The following is a 21,357-nucleotide window of genomic DNA, read 5'->3' as shown; positions in this document are numbered from 1 at the left end:
AACACAAATTTCAGTTTGTTTCATTCCATTGTTTTTTCTGTTATTTTCTTTACAATAAATACTGTATAGCATCAGTATATGATCTCCCCTTATGGAATCCTTGTTGTTCATTGTTATAATTAATCTTGATTCTAATTCTTCTTTAATAATTTTTGTACATATTTTTAAGGTAATGTTCAATAATTTTATTCCTTGATAATCATATTTTATTAAAATTGGTGTCTTTTCATCTAAAGAAGGCATGAGCAACCTTTCCTAGTTCGGGGGGCCAAATTATCATTCTGTCTCCGTGTCAAGGGCCGGACCAAATTATTAAATAAAATAAATTAATATTAAATGAATTAAAACAAGTTGCTACTTCATATGTCATTTATTTATAATATAATGCTTTGGTATAAAGTTCTACATAAATTTTATAATATAATGAACGACATAACAATTATTGTGAAGATTGGCATTGTACTTCAACTATGAGACTATCAATATTGACGTTAATATTACTTAAGGATAATCGCATAGAATTTTCGAGATTTTCGTCCGTTATTCTTGTCCAAATTTTTGATTTATTGTATTTCATCCTTGAAAAAACTGTTCACATATATATGTACTGCCGAAAAGACAAATGATTTTTCTTGAAAAGGCGCATCAATTTGTATATTTTTCTTCTACCAAATAAAATTTATAAAATTCTGTCAAAGCAATGTTGTTAAATTGTGATTTTAGCAATAAATCCGCCTGAAGCTCAATAAGTTCCATCTGTAGGTTTTCTGGCGAATCATTTACATCAGCATCCATCGGACGAGAAAATATAGTGAATGTGGAGTCTTTGTTTTTGAAGTCAGCAAACCTTCTATCAAATTGTCTATTAGTGCCTTCAGTTCATCTCCATAACAATTATAAGGGATATTGTAATGAGTTGCTAGAGTAGGAAAATGATAACAATTTTTAGCTCTTATCTGACTTTCCAACAATCTTAGTTTATTACAAAGAGCTTTGACATGTCCATGCAGTTCATGAACCAATTGTCCTTGTTTTTTGCAATTTAAAATTCAGTTCGTTTAAGTATCTGGTGACATCTACAAGGAATGCTAAATCACACACCCACTCATCATCTTTTACTTGGTTAATTGTGTTTCCTTTTATGTCCATAAAATCTGCAATGTCTTGTCTCAGATCATAAAATCGTTTTAACATTTTACCTTTACTCAACCACCTCACTTCACAATAATAAGACACATCTTCATAATCCGAAAATAGGTCTGCCAAATACTCCTTAAATTGGCGGTGATTAAGTGCATGTGACTTAATAAAGTTAATACTGGCTACTACAACTTCCATAACATTTGTGAATTTAATCGATCTTGCACACAGATTTTGTTGGTGGATAATGCAGTGAAAATTTGTTAAATTTTCTCGATGGATCTGTAGTTCTATTGCTCTTTCATGAACTATTCCAATAAATCACTTCTGTGTATCAACCATTGCAGGGGCTCCATCAGTGCATGTGCCAGATAGTGAACTCCATTTAAGCCCAAATCTCTCGAAGATTGTGTTGACTGTTTCAAATATATTTTCACCGGTAGTTGTTCCTTTTAACGGCTGAAGCACCAATAATTCTTCTGTGATGTTGAAATCCGCATCAACTCCTTGAATAAATATTGCTAGTTGTGCTGTATCAAGGCATCGGTGCTGTTATCCAAAGCAATTGAAAATGCTTCCAATCTAGCAATCTTCTCTTTTAAACTTTTTTTTGATATCATCAGCCGTAATTTCTATTTGTCAGACAACAGTACGTCTCGACAAACGAATATTCTCGAAGACTTTTTTCTTTTCAGGACATATTATACTTGCAACATCCAGCAGACATTCTTTGATAAATTCTCCTTCACCAAATGACTTAGAATGCTTAGCGATTTTTTCGCTTATCACAAAGCTGGCTTTGACAATGCTGTGGTGCTGAGTTCTTTGCTTGTTGAACATTTGCTGCTAGGTATCCAAGTTCTTCTTCAACTTCAGTATTTCATCTTTTCGTAGTTATCCAATTTTTGGGTGATCTGCATGTCTCAAAGTAAAGTGTCTCTTCAAGTTGTATTCTTTGTTGACAGATACAGATTCCTTGCACAGCAAACATACAGGCAAACCTTTATTCAGAATAAAATAATAATCCTTCGTCCAGTTGTCTTGAAATTGACAATTCTCTGCATCTACTTTTCTTTTTTTTTGCAATAACCCCTGACATTGTCCCAAATTTATAAGCGATATTTAGGACTGTCAAACAAAAACTGTCTTCTACACCGCAGGCACTGAACAAAGCACAACACCAATGCAAGTACCGAACTGACATGTTGTAACACGTTCACACACGCCACTAGTCAAAGTGAGAAAGAGACCTTGGTTGGAGAAAACATAGTGTGTTTTGCACAAGTCATATGACGTCAGCTTAATGTGAGTTAGTAGAACACACCATGCTTTCTCCCACCATGAATCAGACCAACTTCGCTGAAATAGATTAAGGCCGGATCAAAAGAAGTAGAGAGTTGGATCCGGCACGCAGGACAGGGGTTGCCCATATGTGATCTAAAGCAACAGTGATGTAATGAAGAAACATTTAGAACATTGATTTCAATTAAAAACGAACCTTTTTACTTCAAAAACTTACAAAGTTAATTTACAGATAGTTTGTAAAATCTCACATGGATGTTTCATGTAACATATTTGCTTTATTTTCATGTAACATGTTTACAAGTTTTTGTTTGTGAAAAAAATTTATTACCTGTGAGAAATATGTTTCAGATATGTAAATTGTATTCATAATGCAAATCATGTGTTATTCAAATTTGTGAGAGTGGTGATATCAGTATAACACACGTATAATGTAAGTCCATGCTGTGAATCTCGGAAAACAAGTATGCACATGAAGTATAAGACTTGTATAAAAGCTGTCGCTTTTGGAGACAAGGGAGAGGATATAGAGGGCATCTCATCCGGAGCATCACAATGTGAGGCGTTGTGCATTGGTCGTCACATGGAGGTCACACAGATGTAGTCACAAGGTTGGCAGAAAAATCCGACGGTAAGAAGCAAAGATGACTGGAAGTTGTGTTTGGAAAATATTCGTTGGCAGAAAAGGCATTCGCTGGCCTGGTTGGCTGAGTGGTTAGCGTATGCGCCCTCCAGCCTAAAAGCTGCAGGTTTGAATACCACTGTGGGCATGGATGTTTGCGATTGTCTATGAAAGTGGTGGGTGGTAGATGGCATTAGTGTGGATAATTATGGTAGTTGTGGTTCATTGTAGTTGGTGTATTGAGTGGTGGAGACAGAGTTGTAGAATAAGTGCCCTCCCTCAATGAGTCTTTGGTGTCATGCAATAATAATAATAATAAAGAGGAGTAGTTCGTTTATAGAAGAAGTCAGTGTCAAAGTAAAGAGAAACAGTAGGAAGTTAAAGAACATTTTTGTTCAAGTGAAAAGGAACTGTGTAGCAAACGTATACTGAAGTGATAATTATATTCCTGAAGAATTCAGAGTTCATCATGAATGTTAAAGGAAGTAAGAGTTGAACATGGACTATTCAAGTAATATGTCCCCATTCTTTATTTAGTAAAAATAATTTTGTATTGTTTATGATACATTAAGTGCATGTTGAAAGTCAAAAGACTGTTAACATTAAAGGAAGCTATTAAATGTTAAACGAACTTACACATGCTAAGTGAAAATGCTAGATTTAATTGGTAGAATTAATTTATGTTTATTCCTAATCAATAAATAGGACATGAGAAGGAATATTTAAGTTCTTTAATGTTAAATTTATGATTGGTTACATAAAGTTTTTATGATTAATTACTTCTTGTGCATATGTTTATAGTAAAATTAAATATTGTGAAAATTTAACTAGCTTCATTAATTTGTGCAGCAACATAGCGATACTGAATGTCAATGTACTAATCCCAAAAAACGGGAACCTGGAGTTATCTAACCAACCAAGGGTAAAGAATTAAATTACTGTTAATTTATTCTTATTTATTTATTTATATGGTTATAGTAACATATTTATTTATCTCAAGGGCTCACTTTAGTGAGTATGGGCATGGCAAACCCGAGGTACCTGATGCTGGACCATGCATATATCTGTTATATTATCTGTAGACTGGTCCCTCCCATTCTTTCTTTACTTCTTTCTTCTCTTCTTGCTCCTTCTCCCCCAATGCTATTAGAGTATTCAAGGGCTAGGGGTAAATCTTTCCTATTTTGCTATGTCAATTCATCTTATGCAGCCACCAAAGGGGGCAAGCTAGCCCCAATAGGTTCATCGTTTATCCAGTCCCAAACCTGAATAAATGGCGAGGGTTGATGTCAGGAAGGGCATCTGGTCGTAAAAGTTCACTGCCAATTCTAGCTATGATCAAATTAGTCAGGAAAGTGATACAAGGGCTATGGCATACCCCTTAAGTGATGTATAGCTATATCACTCTATAGCTGCGAGAAGTGGAAGAGGGCTACTGCAAGGGCAGATGCAGTTAAAGAAGCAAGCCCAGCGGGTGAAGAGAATGTTGGAAGCATGACTGGAGGGGGAAGAGAGATGGCAGACATGATGAGGAAGAGGAAGTTGGACATTTTATGTGTACAGGAGACAAGATGGAAGAGGAAAAAAGTGAAGGAACTGGGATATAGGTATAAACTATTATATTCTGGAGCAAATAAAGAAATTGTGTCGAAATTGTGGCATGTGGCAGAATAAAGGGCATAGTACTGGAAGTGGGTAGGAGGAACGGCAGGATAATGTGAATGAAACTGGGTCTTGGAGAAGAGCAAGTGGTCATTCATCTTATGTGCATATGTCCTGAAAGTTGGATGTACAGCAGAGGAGAAAGATGAGTTCTGGAACATGCTAGATGAAGAAATGAGGGAGCTGTAAGAAAACGAGATGTGATTGTCGGAGGAGATTTGAGCAGACACATAGGAAGACAGAATAGGGACTGTGAAAGGGTCCTGACAGGATCCCAGTGGAGGCATGGAATGCACTGGGAAAGAGGGAATTGACCTGCTGTGTGACCTATTCATAAAAGTTTTGCCAACAGGAAAATATACCTGAGGAGTGGAGGGAAAGTACTCTTGTCCCCATCTACAAGGGTAAAGGGGGATGCACAAGACAAAGAATTATAGAGGAATAAAGTTGATGTCCCACACAATAAAAATCCTAGAAAATCCTATGCTTGATGGAAGACTGAGGAAGGAGGTGGAGATTGCAGTCGATCGATGACAGATGCTATCTTTGAGTTACAGCGGATGATGGAAAAGTTTGGAGAGAAACAACAGGAGCTGCATCTGGTGTTTACTGATCTGGAGAAAGTGTACAAAAGAGTGCCAAAGCAAGAAGTCTGAGGTGTCTGAGGGAGAAGGTACCGGAGAAATATGTCAGGTTGGTGTAGAAGATGTACAGAAATGTGAAGACTAGTATGTACCTGCCTAGGAGAGACAAAGTTTTCAAGTGACAGTTGCATCAAAGGTCAGCATTAAGTTCATTCCTGTTTAATATTGTGATGGAGGTGGCAATGGAGGCGAGAGAAAATGCGCCTTAAACAATGTTGTATGCAAATGACACCATGCTGTGTGCAGAATCAAGAGAAGAAGTGACAGCTAAACTGTAAAGATGAAGGAAAGTACTGGAAGAGAGAGAGGTATGAGACTAAGCAGAAGTAAAACAGAGTATGTGTGTGTTGCAAAGTGGATGGCAGCCAGGAGACAGATCTGGAACTGGAAGGAAATGTCATTAGGAAAGTTAGGGACTTTAGATACTTAGGTTCAACAGTGAAAGAGGATGGAGAGGCTGAGAAGGAAGCAGGATACAAGCTGGATGAAGGAACTGGAGAGAGAGAGATGGCTGGAGTGCTATGTGATAAGAGGGTGCGATCAATCTAAAAGGCAAAATCCACAGGAAAGTAGTGAGACCAGCTATGACGTATGCTATGGAAACTGTGGCCTGGAGGAAAAATAACATCAGCAGGGGGAAGGTGGTGGAGATGAGAACGCTTAGGTGGATGTGTGGTGTGACCAGAAAAGATCATCTGAGAAATGCCTATGTAAGGGTAATGGTGAAAGTTACAAACTTAGGAGCAAAGATACAGGAGGCAAGGTTGAGATGGTTTGGTCATGTGATGAGGAGAGAGGACAAGTATGTAGGAAGAAAAGTCATACAGATGGATGTTCAGGGAAGGAGGAAGCAAGGATGGCAAGAAAGAAATGGAAAGAGCTGGTGGTGGAGGACTTGAGGATGAAGAACTTGGATGTGGTTACAACCAAGTTCTTAAAAAGTGACCCTACAGTGACCCAAATAAATTATATCATGGAGTGATTCACTTTTGGACTCAATGGGTGTTAAGTCAGAGTTTAATATTCTGGTGACAGAACAAAACTCCAAGTAATCAATATCAGAACAATCAATTTTCAGACTCTTTAAATGTTAGGCCACGTGCTAGGTGACTCACTATATAAGAAAAGTCATTGTTAAATAAAAGCTAATTACTGCATTGTGATAAAAAAAAATGAATACAGATATCCCTTGATTAATGTGATTAATTAATCCCTGGATGTTACCACATATATCAAATTCGTTAATCAAATATAATAATCAATGGTAAAAATTACAATTCTTCCATGATCAATTATTTATTAATAATTCGTTTTACATGGTATTCTTTTAGGAAGGATAAACAATGAATGCAAAGTAAATGTTTAATAAATACTTGTACCTACATTAGTTACTGCAATTTTTTTATCAAAAGAAGTTATCAAGAGTCGTTTGAACAGTTTTAGTTTTTCTGTTATCGGCATAAATTCTACGATAACAAGCAAAATGACTCTCCAGACCTCAGCAAACAAGCATTCTTCGATTAGCATCTGGATCCATATCCATTACTTGCTGCTTAAGCGATTCTAAACTGTGAAATATTCCATCCAGTTCTTTGATTGTTAACTCCTTTAGAACCTGATCTTCACATTCCATTTGTTAGTTGTCTTCATATGTGCATTGTTGTTCAATTTCAAGAAGACCATTGTCACTGAAATCTTTTGAATCCAATAATTCTTTAACATTTTCTGCATCAACACCATCAAAACAAGGTCTTCACCAACTGCAACGATTTCTTCAACCACGTTGTTCACAGAATTTGAAAACCACCTAAGTCTGCACATTCTGGCAAAAGGTTTTTCCAAACAGCTCATGCAGCTAGAAGGCACTTGTTCCCACGAGTTATGAATGTTTTCAATTGCATGTTTAAGGTTAAAATTTTTCCAAAATTCTTGGAGCATAATCGCATTTTCTCCCGCTGTTGTTTCTACTGCCTTTGAGAATGTCTTTTTAAGAAAATAGGCTTTCAAAAGTTGCAATGATGCCCATGTCCATGGGTTGTAGCAATGATGTCGTATTTGGTGGAAAAAATAAAACTTTCCCATTCTCACACAGATCATTAAGAGAATTTGGATGACCAGGTGCATTAGCTAAAAGCAAAAGAGCTTTGAAAGCCAAGTTATTTCTCTTGCAATAAGCTTCAACTTCCGGACAAAAATAAGACAGACCAATCTTCAACAATTGGAGCTTGTAATACACCTACTCTTGATGCTTAATGGGAGGAATGACATCATCATGCTCATGACTTTCTTTCTCTGGGCTAGGAAACACTCCTCGAGACTTGCATGGTACATTTAAAGATACGTTAATTAAAACTCTTGCTGCGTATATATAAAGAGATTGTCGCAATTAATTTCGCTGCAATAATCAAATTCGCGTTAAGCAAGGGATACCTATATATGCAATTATCAATTCTTCAAACAATGATAGACGATTGAATACCAATCCAATGAAAATCACATGCAGGAAGTTGGAACAAATGATAGATTAGGCATGTATATTGCTGTTTCAATTACTATTTCACTAGTAATTGAATATTACATAAATAGATATTAGATATTACATAAATAAAATTAACAATGAAATAATGTAACATGAATTAATGATGCTCAACACTGCCAATATTAATTGCATTGTACATTTTAAAAATAAATGATGTACTTACCACCCTAACAGAAAAACAACACATGAGATGACACATATTATTCCTCGATACTTTCCTATGGTTAAATGGATTCCATACAATATGATATACCCCACGAGTGCCAAAGAAACAACGTATGATAGTTCAGTGCCAAAAAATATATATAAACAATATAATCCAGTACACAGTGATGTCACATGAACCCAAGAAACTGGTATAAAACCTGGATAAAACAAAACATTTTATGTAATATTTTGGTCTCTGGTCTGGTTTGCAACAGTTTACATTCTGTAATCATATTACAATTAACATTATTATCATCAGACTTCCATGGAGTGAACTCATCATAAGAAGTCCTTCAGTCACTCATCATACCATGCCTTAAATACATTCACATTCTCAGGCAATGCATTCCAATCATTCACCACTTTACATACAAAAAATCTATTTCTCACTCCTATGCTCAGGGATGAATTCTTGTTCTTCCACCATTCTAAGAAAAACTTCTTCAATATTAGAGGAAGTTTTTTCACTTTGTTGTAAATTAAAAATGCCAATAAATTATATTCTTGTTTAATCCTTTATCCAAGCATAAGAAAATAAGGTTTGTGCATGAAGTTTCTTAATGACTAGGCTACTTGTAGATAAAGACTAATGACTTACATATTTAGGCAATTATATTAAGGATACAAAGATATAACAGCAATTAATGTTAAGCTTCTTCACGACTAGGCTACTTGTATGAAGCTAATGACTTTACATATTACAGCAATAATACTAAGGATACTTATTATCCTACTAAGGATAGGAGGATACTGAGGCAATTAATGTGAAGTCATTAACCTCTATTCAAAGTTTGCACATGAAGTTTCTTCACAACTAGGCCACTTGTATACAGAGGCTGATTTCACATACTACTTCAATTATACTAAGAATACTTAGTATCCTACTAAAGCAATTAATGTGAAGTCAAGTAGCTTAGTAGTGAAAAAATTTCACTTGCAAACTTTATTTGCTTACACTTAAAGGATTAAACAAGAATTTCTAGGCATTGTTAATTTAGCTCTTCAAGGTTAATCTGATAAGAACCCCTTATCAACTTATACATCTCTATCATATCCTCCTCCTCCTATCCACTACTCTGTAAATTGCATCTTCTCAATCTTTCTTCATACTTAATGTTTGAGAGATCAGAAATCACTTCAGTCAATCACTTCTGGACCCTTTCCAATATCTCTTCATCCATTTGAAAACCAGGTGACCAAATCTGTGAACAGTCCACACGTGGTCTAATTAAGGCTTTATACAATGGAATCATAATCACCTCACTTCTAGAAGTCCTCTGCATCATTGCCAGAATTCATTGTACAGTCCTCACAATATTAGCAGTGTTATCCAAAATTTAGGTCCCTAGCTACCATCAATCCCCAAATCATTTATTTCCTCCCCTCCTCCAGTATATCCTCACCAATTGTATACTGTGCATGACGACATCTTTGTTTTCCGATTTTTAAACCTTATGCTTTGCAACACTGAAATGGTAACTCAATTATCATGCCCATTCACTAAGCCTATTCAAGTCCTTTTGTAAAGCCACAATATCTACTCTATTCCTCATAGATCTTCCCAACTTTGGATCACCTTTGAAAGTATTACTAACATTGAAGTTAAACAGTAATAACCCTAAAAGCACGACAGTAGTGACTTTCCTCTTCCAAGATAATGCTCCTCACACACAACTTGCTCATATGAATTAGAGAACCAATTGCCAATCCAATGGGATAATTGTTATAGTTAAATTGGAACAATTTAACTATAAACACATCATGTGGAAATCTATCAAAAATCTTTGTAGAATCTAAGTCAATGTATATCCACTTCTCTTATCCAATCACCTGTCACTTTATTGTAATACACTGGTATTCAAAACCTAAGGATGAACACTATTTCTGAAGATTACAACCACAAATATTCAAAATCATCAGTTATAAAAATTGCCACAAGATGAATCAGCTTGTGGCAATTTTTATAACTGGTGATTTTGAATAGAAAGCAAGTACACATTCAAATTCTCAGATTGCATGCAAAGGAGTCATGTGGTAGCACTCAACAGGATAAAAGGCAAACAGCTACGGTAAGCAAATTGTGTTTGAAGGAAGCTCTTTTTGTGAAGGGAAAAAGTTGCAAACTTGGATGTCTTGTAATGTCTCAAAGACATCACTAGATGATTTCATGCAGGAAAGAATTATTGAAAAGCTTGAAGAAGGCCACAGAATTACTGATATTACCAGACCACTTGGAATCTCACAGAGAAATGTATCTAGACTTGGGGCAGTGTTTCAAAGCAATGGAATTTGTTCCAGACATTTGCTAAGAGGTTGACCTCACTCTACCACAGAGCACAAAGACAGATTTTGGGTTATAACAGTAAAATGTAATCAACGCACAACGCCAGGTCAGCTTGCAAGTTGGCTCCATTCAAGCACAGGTATGTGGATATCTCAACAAATTGTGGCAAGACATCTGCGACAAGTAGGTCTATACACTGGAAGACCTGTATTGTGTCCCTTTATTCACAGCTCATTGTAGGGCACATTTTCAATGGTGTTGTATCCATAAAAATTAGATAAGACACCAGTGCACTAACGTATTCTTTACAGATGAGAGTCATTTTAGTCTTTCCTCTGATTCTAGATGATACTTAATCTGTTGTGAAAATGATATTGCTTACCATTGCGAGAACATTCTTGAAAGGGATAGATATGGCAGTGATGGAGTCATGGTGTGTGTGTGTGTGTGTGTGTGTGGAAGGGGGGGGGGTATTATGCTTAATGGTAGCACCGAGCTACAAGTACTGGAAAAGGGGGACTTTGACTGGTGAACTATATTGCAATGTTCTTCAACGGCATTTTCAACTGTTCCGTGGTGCTGTAGACAATTCATTTTTATGGATGACAATGCCACACCACATTGTACACAAGTAGTGGAGATACTTCTGGGGAACAAAGATATTAATCAAATCGAGTGGCCAGCATGCACACCCCTCCCCCCCCAGATCTCAATCCAATAGAACACATTTGGGATGCAACAGGGAGACACATTGCAGCTTGAAATTCCCCTCCAGAAAACAAACAAGGCCCTATCCTTGATCTCTAAAGGAGGAGTGGGCCAATTTGCCTCAAGAACTCCTGAATCACTTGGTGCTAAGCATAGCACTTGTGAGAGCTGCATCACAGTTCATGGTGGACATATTTCATACTAAAATGCCTCTCTGCATAGTTTTCTGTATGCACTGTACATTAATTCCTAACTACATCCTTGGGAAATTTGTAACTTTTGCCAAAAATGTACTGCAGTTTAATTTGTAAGAAATTTACAACACATTTTTTGTGTAATGTAACATAATGTAAAAATGTACCTGTAAGCAGATCATGAAAACATGACCTATGACCTTCCTTTTATAATTTGAAACATGAGTTCTGTTACTTTTCCCTTATAAAATTGTACAATTTTGCTTTCCTTCCACTCTTTTGGAACTTGACCCAATTTAAGACACATAATAAACAAGCATGTCAAGGCAGATGTAGACTCCTTGGCACATTCCCTCAAAACATGCCGTGATATATCATCTAATCCCACAGCCTTATTAACATCAAGTTAATTCAATTTCAAATATACCTCTGATTCACTCAAAGTCAGTCAGACCTCTTCTCTTTCCACTCCCTTCCAAATTCTTTCTTCTGCTGGCTACATATTGAAAGAATTCTCGAGGCTTTTTTTTGGGGGGGGGGGGGCAGTGTGAGCAGCAGTTAGCTGCTCATACTGCACTTTTGCTATCCTTACCAACCAAGTAACCTACTTTGTCTATTCTTTGTACTCCTTGTGAACGTGATCATTATCACTCATCTTGCAATGCCTCTATAATGCTTTCTTACACTGAATTGCATGCTTAATCACTTCATTCATCCGTCCATTTCATGCCTACCTTATTTAATCTTCTGACCACTGGAATACATTTGGACATTGCTTCTGCTAGATAGTTCTTGAATAGTATCCAAGCAGCACTAATCTCCTTTTTCACCCTACTCTTCATTCCGTGCGACAGCTGCAAGCTGTCTCCTGAGCTTTTCATAATCACCAACTTTTAGTTCCAAATATATCTTTCCTCACAGAAGTCCTCATATAGCTGGCAACCACCCAATTGGTGAGAGTAACCATGAAGTGATTACTTGGGTGGTTGCCAGTTATATGAGGACTTCTGTGAGGAAAGATATATTTAGATATATTGTCATTATAAAGGAGATTCAACATCTCATTTATAATGACATCCTCTAATGAGATGATCATTAGTACTCTTTCAATGCTTCCTCTCTTACTCTTCTGCTATTCCACATTGCTTCTTACTTGCTCAGATCCAGTCACTACAGTTCTTATTCTTTCCCTTCTAGCAGCAGCCCCTCCAGATGACTCCCTGAAAACATTCAAATGCAGTCATTCACTCCTCTGTAGTCCCTCAAACTCATCCCACATATTCACAAACTGCACTCCTTTCTCTTCACACATTTCTGCTGTCATTTATGATCTTTGCTCTCTACCTCAAGTCATCACTATATACCTGAGCAACACTCTATCTTTTCCTACAACACTGTTATCTTTTACTCTCCTCAATGCCTCCTGATATCCATTTATACATTCTCCTTGTTTTGAACTAAATTGTTCCTACTGTCATTATTATAATGCCTCAATCACACTGCTTATTCTACCTCCCAAATTTTGTACATTCTCTCATTCACCACACCTCTAATAATGGAATCCTCATACAACACCACATATGGTTCACTACCTTTTTCATACAGCCATCATTCATTTCAGTCTTCTTCACTCTTCAATACATATCTACAATTTTCTTCATTTCATACTTCATCTCTTGCCTTATCTTCACCAACTCCTGCTTTCGAATCTTGTGTCCGTTTTTTCACTATCTTACCACTAATTGCACTCTGTTTTTCACTGTCATTGCATTCTTTTATAAGCCATCAGTTTCACATGATCTTTTAACATTTGCGCAATCTTTCTTAGCATCCATTTCACTTATGATGTTATGTTCCCTACTCAGATTCAAACAAGCTTAGTGGCATCAGCATATTGCACTTCCTGCATACCCACATTTTGTCATCTCTCTTATTCACCTTTTCCACATAACCATAACATCTCCCCATGCACGAATAATCACACTGACTGCACTGTACCATTCTAGAAAAATCTTTGCCATTTCTATTATCTGTCTTTTGCACTTACCCACACACACAATGCTCTTCCCCTCTCATCTCCATTTTGTTCTAGAGCACTAAACATTTAAAATAATGCTGTCTTAAAATTTAACCAAATGCTGCATTTCAATCACACATAGCATACAACACTCAATCTAAATATTACACAATTCCATTACAAAATAAATATAATATTAACTTATCTTACAGCAGCTCATACAACAATTGCTATCATATACTCACCATATGGTGGCAGATATTGAAGGATTATTTTTTAGTAATGAGAATTTTATAAGTTTATAAGTTAAAAGGAACATGATAAATTTTGGTGAAGTTTGTTAGTATAACAAAGGAGCACAGAGGGCAAAAAATATGATAATCATGCCACTTTTATGAGTAACTGGCTGGCTTGGTTGACCAAATAAATAGCTTTGCTCTTCAAACAATAGGTTGTGGGTTCAAATCCCACTACAGGTCTGGATGTTTCTAAATGCCTTTAGGTAGGAGATGAATTTCATCACAGTGTAAGACCATCACCCTGCTTAATGGAAGCTATATTTTTTATGCTGCTCCCATCCATGAAAAATTATTTGCAAACCTATAGTAAATTTTCTATCACGGGTAGATTAAGGATGTTTTTTTCTATTTTCATCAATTTTATTTTTTTTGTTTTTTTTAATTTATTGTTTCATAATCCAGAACCCTGCTCTAAAGACAAATATGGACCTTTGTCAAGCCACTTCACTCTTCCAATAAACAGGGTGGTGGTATACTAACTGCTTGGCCAGGCAGGCCAGAAAGCCTGAGGTTCTGTGTTTGGTCTCTATAATAGGATTTCCAGATTTTGAAAAATAAATAAAAAATATATTAAATAATAATAATAATTATTATTATTATCATCATCATTATTATTATACAGGCACCTTCACGGAGTCTGAAGACTCATCACAGGAGACCCAATCTATCCACACAATCTATCATACCTCTCCTTGAACCCATTAACAGACAGACAAAGCACTCACAACTGACTCTGGCAACCCATTCCACTAATTCACAACTCTCCAAGCAAAAAATCTAGTCCTCCCTACTAATCACACCTTTATTCAACTTCCAGGGATAACTCCTTGTTCTGGTCCCTCTAGCCAAGTGCTGAAATATTTCTCCTGCATCTATCCTATAAAACCCTTTAAGCAACTTAAATGTTTCTATCATATCCCATCTTTTTTCTCCTATCAACCAAAATTCTGCAATCCACACACCATCAATCTATCCTCATAGAGAATATTCCATAGGCCACTCACCATCTTGGTCACTCGCCTCTGAATTCTCTCCACTGTTTCCCAAGAAACCCAGGAGACCAGACTTGGGCACAGTAATCCAGATGTGGGCATATCAAGGCCTTATAAAGAGGAATGACAACTTCCTTATCTCTACTTGTTAATGTGTTCTTCAACAGCTGAGTAATGTTATGAGCTACCTTAGCAATATGTCCTCTAAACTTCAACTCTGTCTACCACCATCCCTAAATGTCTAGCTTCATATTTTTCCTGGAGTACAGTTCCATCAATGTGATACACAGCTTGTAATCTATTTATGCCAAAATGCATAACTTGACATTTCTCAACATTATACTGACACCCATTAACTTTTGCCCATACTGACAGCCCTATTTAAATTGTCCTGAAAGCTCTCTCCACATTGCCTTACTCCACCTAATTTTGCATCATCAGCAAACAACTGAATATTTCCTTTCAGGTTAATTCCTATATCATTTATGTACAAATTAAACAGCAATGGTCCCAGCACTAAGCAGTACACCACTAGTCACTTGTTTTTTGCCTCAATTCTTCCCCTCCATATACCACTTTTTTGGTATCTGTCCAGCACCCACTCTCCTATCTACTTAACCCGTGTCATATCCATCCCCATTTGTTCTAATTTGCATAACATAGTTCAGTGTGGTATTCTGTCAAAGGCCTTTGCAAAATCCAGTAAAATCATCATGTAGCCATTTCCTTTATCCAACTCAGCTGTTACTCTATTATAAAAAATTAGCAAATTACTAAGGCATGACTGATCCTTCACAAAGCCATGTTGACCCTCATACAGTATCGTATTTTTATCTACCCATTCTTGAATTCTCTTTTTTTACCACCAACACCTGAGATAACAATTGGTCTATAATTTTCTACTGCAATCTTCGAACCTCCCTTATGCAAAGGAATTATTTTGCGCTCTTTCACACTCCCTTGGAACTCTACCAGAGCTGAGACTTAAACAGCCTAGTTAAAGGCATTGCCAGTTCCCTCGCCAATTCTTGCAAAATCCTAGCTGACATCCCATCTAATCCCACAGCTGTATTCACATTGAGATTCTGCAATATCCTGAGAACCTCCAATTCATCCACCCCTGTTCCCACATCAGTGTGTCACATAGGTTCAAGCAGTAACCTCACTAGAATGATATATCCTTGCAAAGTGGTGACTCAGTAACTCAACTATTTTATCCACTTCTGTCTCCTTGTGACCATCATCACTCATTAATCTTCCATAGTCATTCTTCTTCTTACTTGCCACATAATGAAAGAATTTGTGATTTCCTTTGGCATGCTCGGCTAGTTTCTTCTCATAATCTAATTTTGCCTTCCTTGTCATGCTGTCACCTTTTTTTTCTTGCCTGAGCCTTATAATGTTCATGAGTTTTCTGGTCACCTTTCTCTTTATATACCCTCCACAGCATTTTCATTTTCTGCAGCTCGTGCTTAATGATATTACTCATCCATCTAACTCCTACCCAGGAGGGGGGAGGAACCCACAATCTTTATAAACTTAGGAAAACATTCAAGTTTATCCAGAGTAGGACCTCACAAACATTCATACTTTATGTGTGATTCGAACCCATAGTCATTGTGATAAACAAGCATTGGCTTTTACTAACTGATCTATCATTGTAGTCTCAATTGAACAGAAATAAAAAACTTAGCCCACTCACAGTACTAATGTACTATAGGTTTACAACCTTTTGTGGGTGAGAGTCATAAAAAATTTCAAAGAAGCTGAAGAGCCATTTAACTAGTTATTATGAAGAGATTAAGTATGTGATACAGAGGAAAAAGGCATTCTGAAGGCAGCATAAAAGGAGTGATAATAATCAATTCCATGAGGATTACAAAAAACAGGTAAGGAGAGTAATTCTGTTGGTAAGGGTAGCAAAAGTGAAGTAAGAGCAGCAGTTAGCTAAAGAGACAAAAGAATCCTAAGGAGTTGTGTTTCAGTATGTAGCCAGCAAAAAAAAAAAAAAAAGTTTATGGAAGGATGACATTGATTAGAAAAAATGGTATAAGAGTAATTGTTGCAGAGGATATAGCTGAGATATTTAATGAGCACTTCATAAACGTGTTTCATTCTTGTGAATGTGACATGGTAGATGAGGAGGAGAGATTGACTGTATGTCAGCAAGAGGTATATGGAGAATTGAGCAAACTTAATGTTAATAAGGCTATGGGACTTGATAATATATCATTAAGCATTTTGAAGGAATGTGCCAGGGAGTTGGCATCTGTCTTGACATATTTGTTTAATATGAGTCTTGAACTGGTTCAAGTTCAAAAAGAGTGGAAGGAGGATAATATTGTGCCACTTCATAAGGGAGGTGACAGAACTCAAGCATCAAATTATAGGTCTATCTGTGTCTCAGTTTTTGTGGTTAAAATGTTGGAGAGGCTAGTGAGAACCAGGATCCTGAATTGGGTCGACAACAATGGTATTATCTTTGATGGACAGCATGGATTTGCTAAAGGGAGTTAACGTTTAGTAATCTACTTTCTTTTTACAATGAGGTGGTGACTTCATTGGACAAAGGAGATGGATACACAGTAGTATAACTTAGATTTTTGCAAAGGCTTTTGATAGATTACTGCATGACAAGTTGATAGTCGAACTAGAGCAGATAGGGTTGGATATTAGACTAGTGCACTGGATCAGAGATTGGCTATCTGATAGGTATCAGCAAATTGTGTATGGGGGGGGCAATAACCCAGAAGAGGAGGAAAGTCACTAGTGATGTGTTTCAGGGTTTTTAGAGCCATTGCTGTTTAACCTGTATGTTAATGATATTGGGGAAGATTTGAATGGAGATATTCAGTTGCCTGCAGATGATGCAAAGTTGGGACGAACTATGAGGAGTAGAGTTGATGTGGCCTTACAAGAAGACTTGAATAGACTGAGTAAATGGGCACAGGAGTGTGGGATGCCAGTTCAATGTTGCTAAATGTAAGGTTTTTTAAACTTTGGGAAACAAAAATGGGATGTAGAATTTATGCTTGGCGGGGATATATTTTTGGAGATGGAGAAAATAAGAAATCTTGAGGTGATGGTAAATTAGAATCTAAAATTTAGAGGACACATTGCTAAAATTATGAGGACAACACAACGAATTCTGGGAATGATTCAGAGGATATTTACTTGTAGAAGTAAGGAGATTCTTGTTCCATTCCGTATGGCCTAATCAGAGTCTTACGGAATGGAACAAGAATCTCCTTACTTCTACAAGTCAATATCCTCTGCATCATTCCCAGAATTCGGTGTTGTCCTCATAATTTTAGCAATGTGTCCTCTAAATTTTAGATTCTTTTTTACCATCACCTCAAGATTTCTTATTTTCTCCATCTCCAAAAATATATCCCCGCCAAGCATAAATTCTACATCCCATTTTTGTTTCCAAAAGTCAATATCCTCTGCATCATTCCCAGAATTTCTTGTGTTGTCCTCATAATTTTAGTAATGTATCCTCTAAATTTTAGATTCTTATCTACCATCACCTCAAGATCTCTTATTTTCTCCATCTCCAAAAATATATCCCCACCAAGCATAAATTCTACATCCCATCTTTGTTTCCCAAATTTTAAAAAACCTTACATTTAGCAACATTGAACTGGCATCCCACACTCCTGTGCCCATACACTCAGTCTATTCAAGTCTTCTTGTAAGGCCACATCAACTCTACTCCTCATAGTTCGTCCCAACTGTGTGCAGATTTAGTCACCTGGTTTTCAAAAGTACACAGAGATGCTGAAAAGAGTCCAGAAGTGACTAAGGTAGTTTATGATCTCTGGAATGTTGAATATGAGGAAAGGTGGAGAACAGCAATTTACAGTTTAATGGATAGGAGGAAGAGGAGTGATATGATACAGATGTATAAGTTGGTAAGGGGTTGTTATAGGATCAATGTTAAAGTGGTTTTTTATAAAATGGTGGGAGATCAGGGGAGAACAAGAGGCCATCCCCAGAATGCAGGTTTTTTGCATGCAGAGTTGTGAATGATTGGAATGCCTTGACTGAGAGTGGTGTTTGAAGAGAATTTGAATGTGTTTAAGGTCAGTATGTTGAGCTGTGACTCCACGCAGTCTTAGGGTAATGATAATTATTATCTGGATATCTCCACAGACTCTAAGATTCATCAAGAGAGGCCCAAACGAAACATTATTCACATGATGCCCACATACTTCTCATATAAACTCATTCTTTGAGAAAGCACTCAGAGTCACTTCATTTTGTTCACCAATCCTCAAACAACAAATCATATTCTTACACAAGTTCTGCAGTTGCTTCCCAGCTATCCTCCTATTACATATTGAAAAATTTTGTATAATAAGCAAGCAAATGTATATTCAGGTTTAAGTACTGGCTGAAGTGCATATTAAGGTTTAATGGAATGAAGACAGCACTTGGAATAAATTAAACAAAAGATTTAATGACTCCAATAATTCATCATTACCAGGTCATGTCTGGAAATATAATATGAGATCTGTAACAAACTGTAAAAATCTGCATAAAGAACGTGGTAGAGATTAGCTTGAAAGCTTGAAGTTCTGTGAGAGATAGAAAGAGTTGCCTTCTCTGAACACCTGTAGATAGTTTGCCATCTAAAACTTCCCAGTATACACTGGGAAGTTTTAGACAACTGCCCAAATTTATTAAAGTTGGGTTGTGTTTTTAAGATCTGCTACAGATTCCAAAAATAAATAAATAAAGGAAAATAAATAATAAAGTTAAAAAAAATCCTCTTGAATTTGCATTTACTATGGTAAAGCATAGTATTTTTGTTTTTTTTAATTCTGTGCAGGGTATCCAAGGCACAGTCTGCTAAACCTGAATGACCATAATTGTGGAGATAGATGTATTCTTCATGTGACACTCACAAATCTTCATGTTTGACCACAATCAGACAAGTTACATGAAGAAGAAACCTTATATATACTTGGAACAGAGAGGAGGAGTGGATAAGAGTACCCAGCTTGATATGAGATTTAAGTTATAACAATGTTTTCTAAGGTGTAATGGATAAGAAAATGGTATTAACCTTATAGTAATCTATATGCCAAGAGTTGGGTGGACAACTATTTTTGGTTTTTTATGTTACTCCCACCCACAAAAGGTTATTTGCAAACCTATAGTACAGTTTGTACTGTGGGTTGGCTAAGGATTTGTTTTTTTCTATTTCATCAAGTTTATTTTTTTTTCGTATTTTTAATTTATATTTTTACTTAATCCAAAAACCCAGCCCTAGAGACCAAACATGGAACTTTTTTCAAGCCACTTCAGGCCTTCAATAAGCAGAGCAGTGGTCTCGCACTTGGCAATGAAATTCATCTCCCTCCTAGAGACAATCGCAAACATTCATGCCCACTATGGGATCAAAACCCGTAGCCTATTGGAGAATGAGTACACTAACTACTCAGTCAACCAGGGTGGCTATCTCAGATTCCTTATCCTTTGTTTCATGTCCCTGAACTTGTCTAAAAGTTCTAGATTTCACAAATGAGGCACTGGAATTAAAAAAAAAATAAAAAATAAAAATACAGAACATGAATTTTGTAAACTATAATGTGATGTAATAAAGCTGTGAATAAAGTATTAACTTCTGGTTTGAGGCACTGTTGCAACTGATTTCAGTTGTCACATTATGGACATATTGTTCTTATGAAAGTACAAGTGACTAATTCATTCATTATAGAGTCCACAGTTGTTGGAAGTTTTTCCACTTGATTATACTATAAATTAAATTGTAATTTCTGTAATTTCTTGGTATCTTTAATTTATAGGTTCCACAGTTGCACAAGTGAGTCATAATCACACGTTCTTAGTTTCCCATATGCTTTTGATATAAGATGCTGATATTGGAACTTATAAAAAAATGAAATAGATTTCAAACAGACCTGAAGTAGAATCTACATAATCTCTAAATGCAGTACATATATTACCATACCAAAAGGAAAGGAATATGCGGACTATATTTGTGAATCATGTTTTTCAACTATGGTAATGCTTAAAAACATTATTCTTATGACCTTTGTTATATAACTGGAAGTTTTATCGATTATTTCAATATTGAATCTACCATCACGATGCTCAATTATTTAATAGCACTCTGTAATATGTTAATTGCTAGTTTATAAGTTTCTGTAGCATTTAAGTCTAATCTAAGGGCCTGTATACTTATTCATAGATGATAGAAACTCAAAATAAAAATGGCAACTTTACCTAAACAACTTGTTAATCTTAAAAGAAAACAGCATATAAGGAGACGAACAGATGCTGATAAACCATCACTTATAGTTGGCAGAAGACAATCACCCCACAATTCTTGAAGCGTATAGGATTCTGGAATGTCAAAATTAAAATTCTCTTCTAGATCTTCTGTGTACAATTCATCGTAAACTGCATCCATCATTTCTTGATCTAAGTCTGAATAAATATCATCATAATCAATTCCTTCATCCATCTTTGATCTACAAAAAAAAAAAAAAAGTACAAATATTACTCTTTCTGCTAAAATACAGTATATACGTAGCAAAAGTATCCTACAATCTTGTTTGTTCTCTTTTATATATATATATATGACTACTACTATTAACTCGGGGTTGGGATATGTTCATTTTTAATATAAACTGACTATAAACCCGAGAATTATATAACAAATTGAGATTTATTTGAAAACGCAACATGCTTTGTCGAGATTGACTTCATCAGACGTTA

At 36.2% G+C, this 21,357-nt stretch overlaps 1 protein-coding gene across 1 annotated transcript in view; it reads right to left on the bottom strand.

The window, feature by feature from the left end:
- por (Protein-serine O-palmitoleoyltransferase por) overlaps window positions 1-21,357 on the bottom strand; it is a 277,914-nt gene that overhangs the window by 192,977 nt on the left and 63,580 nt on the right. The window contains exons 3-4 of the mRNA XM_090393431.1: window positions 20,863-21,110; window positions 8,073-8,274 (exon numbers count right to left, since the gene is read on the bottom strand). Of these exons, the coding sequence (XP_090249557.1) occupies window positions 8,073-8,274; window positions 20,863-21,110 (450 nt within the window). The remainder of the gene's footprint in view (window positions 1-8,072; window positions 8,275-20,862; window positions 21,111-21,357) is intronic.

Source organism: Typopeltis vanoorti, chromosome 5, assembly GCF_054136105.1.
Source record: "Typopeltis vanoorti isolate ZY-2024b chromosome 5, IOZ_Tvanoo_1.0, whole genome shotgun sequence".
NCBI lineage: Eukaryota > Metazoa > Arthropoda > Arachnida > Uropygi > Thelyphonidae > Typopeltis > Typopeltis vanoorti.
This window is presented reverse-complemented; position numbering and strand designations above follow the sequence as displayed.